The 15827-nt window shown below is 41.2% G+C and overlaps 1 protein-coding gene across 3 annotated transcripts in view; it reads right to left on the reverse strand.

Annotated features, from left to right (window-relative positions):
• Positions 1-827: 827 nt before the first annotated feature.
• TCP11L2 (t-complex 11 like 2) overlaps positions 828-15827 on the reverse strand; it is a 39070-nt gene continuing 24070 nt past the window's right edge. For all 3 annotated transcript variants that reach the window (XM_039230465.1, XM_039230464.1, XM_039230466.1), the window contains 4 exons: positions 9796-9983; positions 9405-9586; positions 7518-7690; positions 828-2635 (listed from right to left, as the gene is read on the reverse strand). In XM_039230465.1, the coding sequence (XP_039086396.1) occupies positions 2391-2635; positions 7518-7690; positions 9405-9586; positions 9796-9983 (788 nt within the window). In that variant the 3' untranslated portion in view covers positions 828-2390. The remainder of the gene's footprint in view (positions 2636-7517; positions 7691-9404; positions 9587-9795; positions 9984-15827) is intronic.

Below are 15827 nucleotides of genomic sequence, written 5' to 3' on the forward strand. Positions count from 1 at the left end.
ACTACCCAAAGGTGGTTTAGAAAACAAAAAGCGTGCCTGGGTGGCTCAGACTTCGACTCAGGTCATGATCTCACAGTTTGTGAGTTTGAGCCCTGCATTGGGCTCTCTGCTGTCCACACAGTGCCCACTTCAGATCCTCTGTCCCCTTGTTCTCTGCCCCTCCCCCACTCATTCTCTCTCTCTCTCAAAAAATAAAAAAAAATTACAAAAAGACAAAGAGACACTGGCTATCTTGAAATAATTTTTAATGTTTTAAAATTTAACTAGTGCACACAATACATGTTTTAGCAGAAGGAACATATGTATAGGGTGTTTAATAAAACTGACATTACAAAACAAGACCATTTTAAGAAAACCTCAAAAGTAGAAGTAAACATTTAAGTAAAACCAAAAAAAAAAAAAAAACAAAAAAAAAACCCACCCCACAAAAACCCAACATGCTAAGGGATATGCTTTTACAATCCTAATAAATGTAGTTGACTAAATCCAGACTTGAGACATTGAGATTTACCTTGGGACTTAAAAAAAGAAAAAAGAAAAAAAAAAAAAAAACAAGCAGCAGAATGCCCTTCATTTTAAATGCATTTTTAAAAAATGTCCGCACATTGTTTTCCTGCTGGAAACTGCCGTGTAATCAAGTATACAAGAATACCAGCTGGATTCCAATCTGATAATAAGAAAGTACACCACCTGGTCTTCCTGTGAAGTATGCGGTTTACCTCAGAAAGCAACAAAAAAATCACACTACATAGTACTTTTCCATGTCAGAACCCCCTGCCACCCATGCTCCAAAGTGAACACAGTTGAAAACTACTTCAACTTAAGAGAAAATGAAAAAAAAAAAAGTTTTTCCAGCACCTTATGGTTTCTAAGCACAGGAAAACATGGGCAGAAGAGAAATACAGGAAGGGGACATGGGGGAAATGGGTAAGACTAGTGATGTGCTCTTGAGGAAAATTCTACTCATACACAGCTGCTTAGACAGGTAGAATGGCAGATTTATATACTGGTCATTGTGAGGGGGGAGAAAAAAGACTTTCAAAATTTCCTCAAGTTTTGGCAGATCCCTCCAAAATGTAAAGATTGGAAATAGTTTATTCACACAATCATTTCCTAGAACTTTACCAAACAACTAAGTAGCACCATAATGGTGGTCATAGGGAGGGAAAGGAGGTAAGGAGAAAGGAATCCTCACTCCTTTTTACCTCCTACTTTCTAGATGGAGTCTGCCCAGACTGTAGTGGCTCCCTTAACATTTTAGAAGAAGTACGTAATTCCCAGACAAGCAGATTTCTCCAAAATCCCAGTGACAACCAGTGCCAGCTTGGCAAAGTTTTGACTTAATGCTCAAGAATGTCAAATGACGATGACACTTAGAAGGGCACCTTGGTCATAACTGGGTAAGAATCTAATCAGCACAGGAGGCATTTGCTAACAATTTATCTATACGGTTCAAAAAATCCAAACTTCAACTATTTCATTTTCACACGTGAACTTCACTGACAATAGGAATCTCCTGGGGATCTCATTTATTGTTAACTTCCCTTCTTATTCCAGATAAATTAGTTCAAACCACTCCTGCCTTACATAAAAATATTAAAATCTTACATAAACCTTACCAATGGCCTGAGAAATGTAAGGACATTCACTAAGATATTTGTGCAAAACTTGTTTCTCTCAGAGAGTAGGGTAAGTTACAGACAGAAACCAACATCTAGAATAAAATATTAGAAGGGATTTTTTTTTTCTATTTTCACTAAATGAACAATAGAGGTTTTACTAAAATGTGTACATAGCTTTAAAATATTCTTAGTAAATTCAAATTCTAGACAAATACTGACAATTGGTAATATAAAATGTGATTTGGTACATCTCTGGACTTATATGTAAGTTTCTCTTACACATTAATAACATTTAATCCTACATTTCAAATACAATTATGCTTACTTCACATCATTTATTCAGAACATCAATCGCCTTGGCTATTCTCATGGCTTTCAACCCTTTTAAGAAGTTGTAACAAAATTTAAAATCATTAGACTTGACAGTGACGACTGAGGAAATATAACTCCTTAAGGGCTGAATGAACAAGCCATAATATAAATGCTTAAGAAAACATTTACAAGTATTATGTAGGTCATATAATTAATTATAAATTGCTTTCTTTCCATTAAAAAACATCTCTTTTGAACTTGAAAACGATGCATGAATAGGGTCTCTATGATGTGCATGTCTTCTGCAAAGCAAATATCACTGGGTTACACAAATTCAGGCTAACACTGCACCACAAACAGGGCTGAGAATGTGCAGCATCTGTAATGCCACTGGTAGAAACAGACTGGCTACCAAAGTGCTAGATTTCCAACCTCGCATCCAATGTCAGTTCCTCTTTAGTTAGTAGAAGATGAAGCATCTGCCTTTCCCATGGCTTCCTCACTGAAGAGCAGCTTCCGAAGTATATTTGCATAAAATGGTCCATACACTTGCTTGTTGAGATTCACAATGTTTGCATATTGAGAGCCTACCACTTCTAGCTCCTGCTGAATGACTGCAAGGCCTCCTGGCACGGGAGGCATGCCTTTTTGAAGACTTGGAAGACCAAGTAGGCTTTTCATATACAGGTGGATTCGTTTATCTGGAGAAAAAGAAAATAATCTTGATCTGACCTTTCATTAAAGAAGATGAGTTTTTAAAAAGAAATGAGAACACTCATTATGGTAGGTGAGTTGCAATTAATATTCCCAATATTTTGCCCTCCCTGTATCGATGCCCTTTACAAGTTGGCTTTGCAGCTCTTCCCATGGAAGGCTGGAGACTATTTCCCCATGTCTTGAACTGGGGAGGCCTTATGGATTGTTCTGGCTGGTAGAGAATGCGGTACAAGTGCCGGTATGCTAGTTCCAAGCAGAGGCCCCAAGAGCCATGGTCCACATCTGCTCTCTCCACTCACCTCTGCATGTGAACAAGCTAGGGCTGGATGAAAGACCACATCGAAGGAAGCCCAGCTATTCCATCTGAGGCCATCCTAGGCTAGCCTAGACCCAACAAGCTGGCAACACTGAGAGAGTCCAGCCAAGATCAGCAGAGCACCCTACCCAAGCCCCAGCTGACTGCATATGCCGGTGCAAGTCCAGCAAGACCAGATGACCTACTCAGTTGTCCCACAGACCTGTGAGCAACGCTATTTGTGTTTTTTTAAGCTATGGAGTTTGAAGTGGTTTGTTATGCAGCAGTGGCTAACTGACAAAAAATGTAGAACACTTGGAGCAAGACAGGACCTCTTTTACAAGAACTAAGTACTTAATGTCCATAATTTTAGTTATGGACACAACAGCTGTGTTTTAAACTAGCACTGCCAGCTTGGCCCCCCACAGTGTTGTTTTCTTTTTTGAATAGAAACCATTTAAAATCAGGAGATTTCACATAAAAATCCAAACTTCTGGTTCCTCTAGAAGATCTAGAGATCAGGCAAACTTGGGGGCCCAAAATACCACATGACAGGGGGACCACACTTCCAGGATTTCCCAGAACAGTCAAAGTTTACACCTGTTGTCCTGTAATAATTAACAAGCGTGCTCTAAAAAGTGTCCTGGTTTGGACAGTAAGTTAAACAGTTACCCCACCTGTGGCCAACAGTCTGGAGGCACTGAGGAGCGGCTGCCCTATCTGGCACTCCAGTTGGCCATCTTCTCTGCCCTCCTAATCCATGCTTCAATGCATTTGCATGTGAGGTGACTTTACAGAAGGATGCAAATGCATAAATAAATTGCGCTGCAACAGTATCAGGCAATTAGTACCACACAAACCAGATCCGCCACAGGCCATGCTGCCCCAAGGACTTTTTTTGGCCTTGGAAACAGAAACTTCACGAAGAAAAGTTTGCTAAGGAGAACACAGTCCATCGAATATGGACAATGATGGTATGAATGAAACTCTTATCTCCAAACAATTCTCCCAAAAGTCACATATTGCAACCAGATCTGACCTAGAACTCTAAGTTCCAATGTCCCCATGTCCTTGTCTTAGCCAGAACTGTCTTCCCTTACTAGAATGCTCTTCTCTCTCTCCTCATCTTTGCCCAAAGGCCAAAGCATCCTTCAACACCAAGGCTAAAGTTACCTCCTTTCTGTAGCTTTCCCTAACATTTGTCAGATAATCATGCTAGATTACTATGACTTGAGAACGTGTGTCTCTCTCCCTTCTTAGAGCTCTCTGAGTTCTAGAGCTCTCTGAGGGTGAGGGGTCTTTATATCCCTGGTCTGGCACGTGGCAGGCACATCACAGATGCTGACTGAATTGAGGTGAGAATGGAATGAAAAAGCTCCTAAAAGATGAATACACCCAGTTGAAAACAATAGAGTCACGGAGGACCCCGGGTGGGCGAAAGCAATCAAAGAGGACTTGGCCTGACCTGTAATTTGTCAAGAAGAAATCATTCATGTGTGCATCACTTGTACAATTGAAAATTACTTTCAAAAAAAACCAGAAATGGCTCCAAGCATGCAAATAGCCTACATGGCAGGCAATCTATAAATAATTTTTATCTGGTTTCCATACACACTTGAAAAAATCTGGCTTGAAAGAAAACTTTTCTAATTATCTTTTTAAAAGGCTAAGAACACAGTGGGAGTTGTATCCTGTTGTAAATAAACAGCGCATCCCTCAAGAACAAAGGAGGGCAGACTACTGGTACTGGGAAGAGGGGAGGGAATCCATGGTTAACTGGTCCTTCTTATGTCCCCGGGATTCCTCTGAGTGCTTAATTCACTCCAACTCTTCTGCAGGCAGGAAATTAAGAGTGAATTAAATTTCCTGTTAGACTGGTTGCCTAACTCTTAGAAGCCCAGGTCTGTTTTCATCACAGATCCAGTCCGAACACCTTCCTGAAAGATTGTTCAAAGAATAAGACTCTTTCAAAACTGTTATTATGCTGACAAGTGGCTCTGTCTCCTCTGTGAACGAGTCAGTTTTTAGGCCAAGACTAAAATGACAGAAGCGTCTGTCCAGTTAGGAGCAGCCAAACCGAGTCCCTGCCAAAGGCGTGCCCTTGGCTTCCAGAATCGAAGGAGAGATGTTGAAGTGAGTCACTTGAGTAGCTAGGCAACGATACTTTGCGGTTAAAAAATGCTTTCAATTTGCAAAAGAGCAGGAAAGTTGGACTGGGGAGAGCTGAGTGAAAAAAAAAAAAGGTGCTTTACTGGATTTTAAGAGGCCACCATGGGGTGGGGCCATCCAGCTAGGGCATCACAGCTTCCCTCTCCCTTCTGAAATTGCAAGAACTTCCCTTATCTGAAGCAAGGGCACAGGGGACACTTGGAGGCTTTGGCCATCATGCCAATCAGTAGCAGGGCTCCAGTTCTGACTGGAGTGCCCTCCACGAGTAGTTAAGAATGTGAGTCCAGAGGAAGACTGTGTCGTTGAGAGTCCCTGGTCTGCAACCAGCTGGTTCCCGGAGAGACACTCACCCAGTCTCAGTCCCCAGGGCCCTCACCCCTTCCACAAACACAGACAGATCCTTGAACAATATGGGGGTGAAGGGCACTGGCCCTCCCCCATCGCAGAGTCAAAAATCTGCTTCTAACTTTTGAGTCTCCAAAAGCCTACTAATAGCCTACTGTTGGCCAGAAGCTTTACTGATAACAGTTGACTAACATATATTTCGTATATATATTATATACTGTATTCTTACAATAAAATAAGCTAGAGTGAAGAAAATGTTAAGAAAATCCTAAGGGGAAGAAAATACATTTCTAGTACTGTACTGTATTTATCAAAGAAAATCAAATGTGTGTTGTTCAAGGGTCACCTGTATTTATGAAATGTCATCTGTGGGTCCAGCCTGGTACAGGGATACAGCAGAGAAGAGACACACATCCCACCCTCACGAGGCCTGCACACCGGTGGGGGCTTGGGGCATGTGGCAGACTGCAGACAGTCTGCCCCCTTCCTCCCGGGAACACAATCTCCCAGGCATTGGCTGTTCTGCTGGACACCATGGGCTATGAGGACAGACACAAGTCATCAGGGAAGGGCTCAGCCACAGGTGGCTGCAGCTGCACTGTGTCTGTCACTGTCATCCACGGTCACCTCCCAGTAGCACATAGTTCTGCTCACCCGCACTGCTCCTTTCTGGGGAGGGGCTGAAGCCTTGAGCTTTATGGGGCCTAGAGCTCTAGCATTCCATGTCCCCAGGGAGTAAGGGTGAGAGAAACTATGTGAGAGCCTCAAATAAATAATAACAAGTATTTGTGTTCTTAGGGAAGTCAGTGTTATACTTTGAAAACTTGCAGATTAGTCCTAGAATGTTAGTACGTTCCCATTCTATGCTCTTTTCCTCTTTCAGGTCTTTGTTCCTCACTCTCGGTAGCAGACACTTGCCTTGTGCCCCACATCACCCTTCCCCCCTCCTTATGGCCACGGCACCCGGATTCCGTTTGGGGGAAATCATCTCTTCCTTACTCTCAGACCAGGTATTGTAAGGAAAGTGGACTCACTCTGGTTCCAGGAACTGAACACACGTCTCGGGCTCAAGTTCCTCCCCTCTGAAACCATGACGGATTCAAGAACGTGACACGACCTATAGTCAGGCCAAGTGGAGCTAACGAGACTCAGTTCTGGGGTCATTCTTTGAGTTCACAGGGAAGCCAACACCTTGTTTTTCACTGGACTTCGAGGTGGAAAGATGCAGGCTAGAGCTGAAGGTGTCTTGCCTGGATGGAAAGAGTCTATCTGTGAAGACAGCCAGCCCAAAGGCGGGCAGTGCTGAGGGACGGAGGTGGGGAAACTAGTGCCAGCGACACTTTTTGCCTAAGCTGGTTCACTTCTGTCACAGGTAAACAGAAAGAGTCCTAACTGATGCATTCTCCATTTTCTCAACTCACCAACACAACCTGACACCAAGTTAGTCACTTGCTGAGCAAAGCTCACAGGAGAACTGGTACCTCTTTCCTGTGAACATATTGCCAGCTGGTTTCGATTGTTGCATTGATCTAGGATTTTAACACTACTGGTAGTGTTATGTTACTTTCTTCAAAAAAATCTATTGGCTAGGGCGCCTGGGTGGCTCAGTTGGTTAAGCGTCCAACTTTGGCTCAGGTCATGATCTCATGGGTTCGAGCCCTGCGTCGGGCTCTGTGCTGACAGCCAGCTCAGAGCCTGGAGTCTGTTTCAGATTCTGTGTCTCCTTCTCTCTCTGACCCTCCCCTGCTCATGCTGTCTCTCTCAGAAATAAATAAAACATCAAAAAAAAAAATCTATTGGCTGGATAGTAAGATAGAAGGCCCAGGAACATTCTATAACCCCCCGCCCCTGCCCCACCCATTACATATACACAGAGAAGAAGTGATGAGTCCCAAACCTTTCAAAGTACAGATTCTTTCTTTATATTTTTAATATTTATTCTTCCAAAGGAACAGGTAATCTGTTTGAGCCTAAAATGTAATGGATACTTGACACTAGTCAAAACCATAAAGTAAATTGGAATCGAAGCAGAAACCAATAAAAACACGAGGACCCACCAATCAAGGACCAGATAGGATTATTCTCCTCTTCAACGCTTGAAAATTGACCTATAAGATTAGCTTGGACCTCAGCATTTAAAATGGATAAACCTCTCTCCACCAGGGCCTTGTTAACCTCAACACAAGTCTGAACACCGATAGAATTCAGGACTTCCTTCAAGTTAAAGGTCCTAAAAAACAAAACAAAATTGCATCAGTAACAGCTTTTCTGTTCATCAGTTTTTATTTATTTTTTTAACATACTAACTTGTTTCAAATGTCTATCACTTTTCATTTACACAAATAAGTACCTCCATTAGCATGAACTTAGAATATAGCAACTCTTCTAAACACCAAATTTCATATGTAGCAGATTTTTTAAATGGTTAAAGCACCCAATTCTGTAGGTAGTGTTTAGTTAGGAAAGCAGTCAAAAAGTGTGGTCCTGGAAAGAAAGTCTGCATCCTTATTTTCATGCAGGACCATTGGAAAGGAAAAGAAAATACCTATTTACTCTTTAGACTAAACCCTTTGGTCTGCATGGATTTATTTATAGATGTGTTGTTGTTAAATCTATGTTTATGCAATGAGGTAAAATCAATTCCTTTGTCCATGCCTGAACAGTGAATCTATAAAGCCAATCAAAAACAAGAAATGAAAATATTCAGAGGTTAACATCATAATGACAAATTACCTAAAATTCTTGACCTTTCATGGTCAAAGATAAGAAGCTCCTTCCTATTTTTACTTTCAAGTAACCAATCAAAAATCCCAAATACATAGGGTCCAGAAAATCGTGAAAAGTAATTGGAAGGGGGTTACTTAAAAGGTAAGAAAAAAGAGGTAATGAGAAAGGGCATGCATTGGGTCCACACTATTGGGGAATGATGATTGAAAATGGTCTCTTGCTGTCCAGAAATGGTCATTTTAAAAATATTTTTAAGAGAGAGAGAGAGAGAGCACGCGCATGAGAGAATACCAGCAGGGCAAGGGCAGAGGGAGAAGGGGAGAGAGAATCCCCTCACAACCATGAGATCATGACCTGAGCTGAAATCAAGAGTTGGATGCTCAAACAACTGAGCCACTGAGGTGCCCCTAGAAATGGTCTTCAAGATAACCATGTGCAAACTTGGAATTAAAGGGTGAGAGAACGGGGGTGGAGGTGAGGGATTTAACAAAACAAAGTGATCAGAGAGGCAGAGCATGAATGTACACAGGAGATAATTAACAAGTCATTAAAAGTGAACACGGACCGAGCACTCCATACCTGCATTAAGTGCTTCACAAGGAACCATCTTAATGTCCCACATTTGTAAGTAGGCACAACTATCTCTTTTTGCAAATGAGAAAATGAGGCTCAGAGCCATTTGGGAACTTGTTCGAGGGTACCTAACAAGTCAACAGCAGAGCTGGGACTTAAACCCTGGTCTGTCTGACCTGAAGCCTGTCTTCTCTGTAACCACTTTGCTATTTGCTATTTGCTTTATATTAATACCTCGGCAGCATTGTGGGTTCTCTAATAAAAAACAAATTTCTGGAGGGTAAGTTACCCAGTGTGGGGAAATGTTAAGGTAAGACCAGCTGCAAGCCCAGAGGTTTCTTTTCCTTAGAGGCCTTGGGTTCCACAGGACTGGCAAAGAAGAGCTCTTGTCCATGCCCATCCCAAGTGGAAACAGGACACTCACCCTGGCACTTGTCACGGAAAAGACTTCTCCCTTCCCTATGAAAGGACATCTACACCTTCAGAGATATTAAAAGAAATTCTAGAAAAAGAAGTTGGAAGATAAGCTTCTCTAAAGTGCAGTCCTGAATACCACACGCAGACATCCAGGGTTATTCACGATCTCTGAAATACATGCAGGGCCTTAATACGAGGATGAGCAGATAAAAACACTTGGAACTTACTCTTTGTTCATGCCTTCAAGTAGAACAGCTGAAATCCTTTTTAACCTGTTTGCAAGCTCGGGAAGGCCTTCTGTAAGAGCACCCACCATATTGTTGGTAATTAGGGACAGGCAGGCAATAATTTTCAACTGATTCAGCTTTTCTGTCAGTTCCTGAAGACGTGCTCCATCTGTCATGAGTGTCTAGCATGTTTATTTTAAATGTAAAAATAGAAAGGGAAGCTCAATACCATGAAAATATAAAACAAACAATGTTACATCCAAATTCCCATTTCATCTGCTTTCAGGAAAGTCATTAAACCACACGCAACACTAGACAGACTAGCTGATACACTGATAGAACTGAAGAATTGAAATACTGGAAAACTTGAGGGAAGAAAAAAATCACTCACCTCCGGTAATTCTTTCTTCTGATAATCCCACTGCAACAGTTTTAAATAACTGTTATTTAGCACCAGAGTAGGGCTCAGGCTTGGCTTAGAGCTATTTTCAGCCCCAGGTGTTAAAGCCGTCTCAGAAAGAGAAAGTATTTCTTCATTTACAGATTCTTTTATCCATTCTGTAGTTTGATCAAGAGCATCTGAAAGTGAAAAGGCCACATGTTTGTCCCACGGCTGATAGATCCTCCGTGTGTGCATTCTACATGACAGATGTCATGACAGGAGCTGGGCATGAATGAGAAGACAGGCACACCCTTTAAGGAGCTTCGAGCCCAGATGGGGAGACAGAACCGTGAACAGACAATTACAGCAGATCTAATAAATGCTAGAAGGCACATGGAAGTGAAGAGCAGAGGTTGTCCAGGACAGACTCTAAGGAAGAGCTCTGTGACTGATGCCTCAAGGTACATGACGGACAGAGGACAGAGCTGTCACTCCAGGATAGGCGAGTGGCCCATACAAAATCCCAGAAAAGAGACAAGATATAGCACCTTCTGGATGCTACAGGCAAATCTGTATCACTGATCCATAGAAAACCAGGGGGAAGAGAGTGGTAGCAGGTGGCATTGGATGGGTAGGCAGGAGCCAGCTCACACTCAACTTTGAATTTTGTGCAGAGAAGGTAGTTAGACTAAAGGCATTGATTATTAAACATGTTTGGGTCCTGGACCCCCTGAGTGTCTGATTCAGAGCTATGCCTTTCCCAAAATGCACATGCATGCACTTTACTTTCAACTCAGTTCTAAGGTTTCCCAGTAGAAAAGATTGGCTTTTTATACCACATTCCTTTTAACACTGTATATTTAGTAGAATTTATAAGGTGGAAACTGCTAAAAAAAAAAATGCAGTATGAACACAGGTGCAGATTTTTATTTAAAAGCATCAGAGAATGAAATAAAGAATAATGACCCTGAAATTCTTCCTCAGACCCAGAGCCTGAACGGGGGTAATTTATGAACAGCTCTGTTTGCTACACTGGAGTAACACCACGCCAGAATTTCACAACTTTGTTTCTCCTCAGTGGGCAAATATTGTTCTTGGTTTTTCAAATTCTTTTCATAAGGATGTAAAAGACTTGTAGTCTTTTATTTAAAAGATATCCAATGGGGGAGGGAGGGGGTAGAGGAAATCTTCATGGATATAATTATAATGCAGCACTAATAAGCATTTATACTGCACTCTTAATCATTTACAGCTGACACATTTAAAAGCCCATTTAGTTATCTCAAACAAAAGCAACAGTGTACCATAGCGGTTCTCAATAGTGGCTGATTTTAGAATCACCTGGGGAGCTTTAAAAAGAAAAAAAGATCTTGGGCAGAGCTCCTGGAGATTATGACTTAATCAGCCTGAGACGGGGTTCAGGCATCTGTGTTTAAACACTCCAGGTGATCCTAGTCCACAGCCAGAATTGAGTAGGACTGGTAAAACAGAAAAAGCACAGGTTTAGAGTGAAACATCAGTTTTCCTCGGAGGGATCTGCTGAGTTAGCACTCCCACAAGCCAGTACACTGAACACTATGTAGCTCCAAAGAAGGTCAACCCCATGAGACACTTGGTTTTCACGTGGGCAGTAATTCTCTCCATTCACTCATTTATTCAATGATAACTGAGCATACACTAGGTACCATACTAAGTGCTAAGGGTAAACATGTTCCCTGCATGGAAGAAGTTCTTGGTCTACTAGGAAGGAGAAACACAAGAACAAGCAATGGCTTTACAGGCACATTTACCCAAGAATTTCCCAGTATCTGGAGACACAGCACCTGACTTTCCTCCCCATCAATACATGCTCCTGGTTTCCTGCCAGAGAGGCTTGGCCTAACCCTCCCCTCCCTGAAACTATCCTTGGTTCTCTAAATCTAAATCCTGCCAGTCCTTACTGGTCTAGCCCAGATCTCTTCCTGTGGGAAGCCTTTCTTGGTCGCATGGACTCATTCTTCTCTCTCCCTTCTTGGAGCACCCATCTTTGAATTTTTCATCTGGCTGTCATTTCTCTTAAACAGCTGAACTGAAAACCAGCTTGTTTTTTTTTTAATTGTCATTAAATGTTTCATGTGCCTTCATCTCAATTTCATCTTACTAGTGAGATCACTGAGTCCAACCTATGATCTGTATTTTTTATTTCTCTTTCCCTTAATTCATACCACAACTTGATAGGTGTGTGGAATGTGGCTCTGTTTTGGGAGACCCGTTGCTGTGGAAACTACTCAGATATCTTCCCGGTGGTACTTGTCACATAGTGGGTGCTCAAAAACCTCTCCTCTCTGTAGCTGGCATGAGAGACCTGGTAGGTTTCCAATTTATTTCACCATCTCTGGAAGGAACCATGGGCTTAGGATATGGCCCAAATAGTCTCCTTCTGACTGACAAATTGATTGGTCCTATAGGCCTGAAGCTATCTTTCCTTCCCCACCGTCATCCAGTAAAATGTTTACTGGATGTCAACAGTGCAAGGTGTTTCTTGTAAACTCAGAAAGCAGAAAAGGGAACACTTCTCAATTCATTTTATGAGGCCAGCTTTGTCCTGATACCAAAACCAGGCAAAGGCATTACAAGAAAATTACAGAATGATCTCTTTCTAAAAATATAGATGCAAAAAATCCTTAAGGCATTAATTAGGTAAAGTATTAGCAAAGTAATATACCATGAATAAGGGGTGGGATAAACATCTCAGGATTGTAAGGTTGGTTTACCATTAGAAAAATATTGGGGCATCTAGGTGGCTCAGTTGGTTGAGTGTCTTGGTTTTGGCTTAGGTCATGATATCACAGTTTTGTGAGTTCAAGCCCTGCATCAGGCTCTGCATTGAGCCTGCTTGGGATTCTCTCTCTGCCCCTCCCCAACTCACACTGTCTTGGTCTCTCTCAAAATAAATAAATAAGCTTAAAAAAAAAAAAAGAAAAACATAAATCACTGTAATTCAGCACATTAACAGAATAAAGGAGAAAAAAATGATCACTTCAGTATACCAGAAAAGCATGTGACCAAATTTAACACGTGACCTATTTAAAAATTCTCGGCAAACTAGAAATAGAGCTTTCTCAATACAGAAAAGAACATCTGTGAGAAGCTGCAGCTAATATCATACTTAAGAGTCAAACAATGAACATTCTTCCCCTAGAACAGCAAGAATGCCCTCTCTCATGACTACTATTGATCATCTGATTGGACGTCCTAGTCAGTGCAATAAGGCAAGGAAAAGGAATAAAAGACACACAGATTTTTAAAAAGAAGTAAAACTGTCTTTATTTGCAGGCAGTTACAACATGGGTAAGTCTTTTAAAAAATTGTTTTTAATGTTTTATTTATTTCTGAGAGAGAGAGAGACAGAGACAGCGGGAGCAGGGGAGGGTCAGAGAGAGAGGGAGATACAGAATTTAAAGCAGGGTCCAGTCTCTGAGCAAGCTGTCAGCACAGAGCCTGATGCAGGGCTCGAACCCACGAACCGTGAGATCATGACCTGAGTCGAAGTTGGACACTTAACCGATTGAGCCACCCAGGCACCCCTACATGGGTAAATCTTGAATATATTATACTGAGAGAAGTCAGACACAGAAAAGCCACACATTGCATGATTCGATTTATATGAAATGCCCGTAATTGGCAAATCCATAAAGAGTAGAAACAGAAAATAGATCAGTGGTTGTCAAAGGCAAAGGGAGGCAGGAATGGGAAGCTGGTTATAAGTATGGGGTTTCTTCATAAGGTGGTGAAAATCTTTTGGAATTAAATACTGATGATGGTTGTATAAGCATATGGTTCCTAGGCCTAAAACTATAGAACTTCTAGAATAAAACATTTAAGAAAATCTTCATGACCTTGGGATATATAAAGATTTTGTAGACACACTGTTAAATTCAGAAATAAAATAAAAATTTATAATTTGGAGTTCATCAAAATTAAAAACTTCTCTTTTGCAAAGGTTAGTGTTAAGAAAATGAAAAAGGCAAGACACAGATGGGGGGAAATTTTCACAATACATAAATCTGATAAAGGATTTGTTTCCAGAATATATTGAGAGCTCTTCAATTCAGTAAGAAGACAACCCAATTTAAAAACAGGGCAAAAGCTCTGAATGGACACTTCACATAAGAAGATAAATGGCTACTTTGCATATGAAAAGATGCTCAACATCATTCATCATCAGTGAAATGTATGTTAGAACCACAGGGAGATACTACTTTCACACCCTCTATAAAGGGTAAACTTTAAGAGACTGGTAATAACTAGTGTTGGTGAGAATGTAAAGCAGTTGGAACTCTCATACATTGATGGTGAGTATAAAACAGTACAACTACTTTGGAAAACAACTACTAGTTTCTTATAAAGTTAACCATATATTTAACATAATGACCCAGCCATTCCACTCCTAAGTGTTTATACAAGAGAACTAGAAACATGTGCACATACATAGACTGGTACACAAATGTTCACAGCAGCTTTATTCATAGCAACCTAGGGCCAGAAACAAGGTAAATGTCCATTAACAGGTAAATGGACAAAGTATGCGACAATCATATAATAGGATACTTCTCAGTAATACAAACTATTGATACATACACAACATGGACGAATCCCAAACATCTTACATTTAGTAAAAGAAGTTGGACAAAAAAGCGAACACAGAGTGTTGTTCCATTTAATATGAAGTTCTAAAAGAGGCAAAGCTAATCTACAATAACAAAAATTTGATCAGTGTTTACCTTGATGGGGGAGGCTGACCACAAGGCTCAAGAGGGTTCTTTTTGGGGTGACAGAAATGCTTTATATCTTGCTTGTAGCTGTAGTTACAGGGGCATATTCTTTGGTCAAAACTCAGAACTACTCGCTTAAAGTGGGCACTTTTATTGCATGAATAGCATACACCAATGACGTTTAAAAGAGGGAGATATAGGTTATGGGTTTGCCAACTAAGTCACTGAATCTAACCCGGGCAAGTGAAGGCTGAAGTCGCATAATACTTCATCAACACTAAACACACACACAAATATTTATATTATGTAAGAGCCACTGATTGTGTTATTTAATATTACAAATAGCAGTCAAGGGAATGCCCGGTAAAATTTCCCCATTTAGTATGAATGAGTTTAGTATTTGAGCCTCCAAGATGAATGTATCAAGGGTAATCATATATAGATTCTTCAAGGAATACAATTCCCATCTCTGCTGCCTTCTAATATGGTAGCTAAGCATGAAATCTGGTACCTAAGCTTGAACTCTGAGTGACCCCTAAAAAGGCAGCAACTCTACATCCTGGATCTGGGGGACAGCTGGTATAATTCTGAGCAGGCAGTATTCACATAAACTAAGACAATGGTGTGGATTATGTGAATGGGAGCCCCCGGTATTATGCAAAGATGGCTCCCCTTTTCAATATTCTGGAAAATATTCAGACATACTACCCCAATTTTCAGTTAGAGGAATATAGTTCCCTTATCCAGGACACCTGCTCTCTTATGCCTAGCAACACCTCATCTCCTTTCTTTTGGTACTGATTTCTTTCTAAGTAGGTTCCACACCCAACATGTGGCTCGAACTCACAACCTCCAGATCAAGAGTCACATGCTCTACAGACTGAGACAACCAGGTGTCCCTTGGTACTGATTTCTTTGAGAAATCATTTTTCCTCTTTCCATGCTTTCTTTTGTGAATATCAGTTAACAGGCCCCTGACCAGGAAAGCCCCCAACCCCTTGGGTTGGCCTGGTTGAATCACATGCCCATCAGACCTTCCTGGTACCTGAAGGGTGACTATAGCATTCAAGGATGGGTCATTTTATTTATTTATTTTTTTAATGTTTTTTTTTGAGAGAGAGTGAGACACAGAGTGTGAACAGGGGAGAGGCAGAGAGAGAGGGAGACACAAAATCTGAAGCAGCCTTCAGGCTCAGCACAGAGGCTGACTTGGGGGCTCAAACCCACAAACCATCAGATCATGATGTGAGCTGAAACCGGACACCCAACCAACTGAGCCACCCAGGC

Source organism: Hyaena hyaena, unplaced genomic scaffold, assembly GCF_003009895.1.
Source record: "Hyaena hyaena isolate Hyena2069 unplaced genomic scaffold, ASM300989v1 scaffold_46, whole genome shotgun sequence".
NCBI lineage: Eukaryota > Metazoa > Chordata > Mammalia > Carnivora > Hyaenidae > Hyaena > Hyaena hyaena.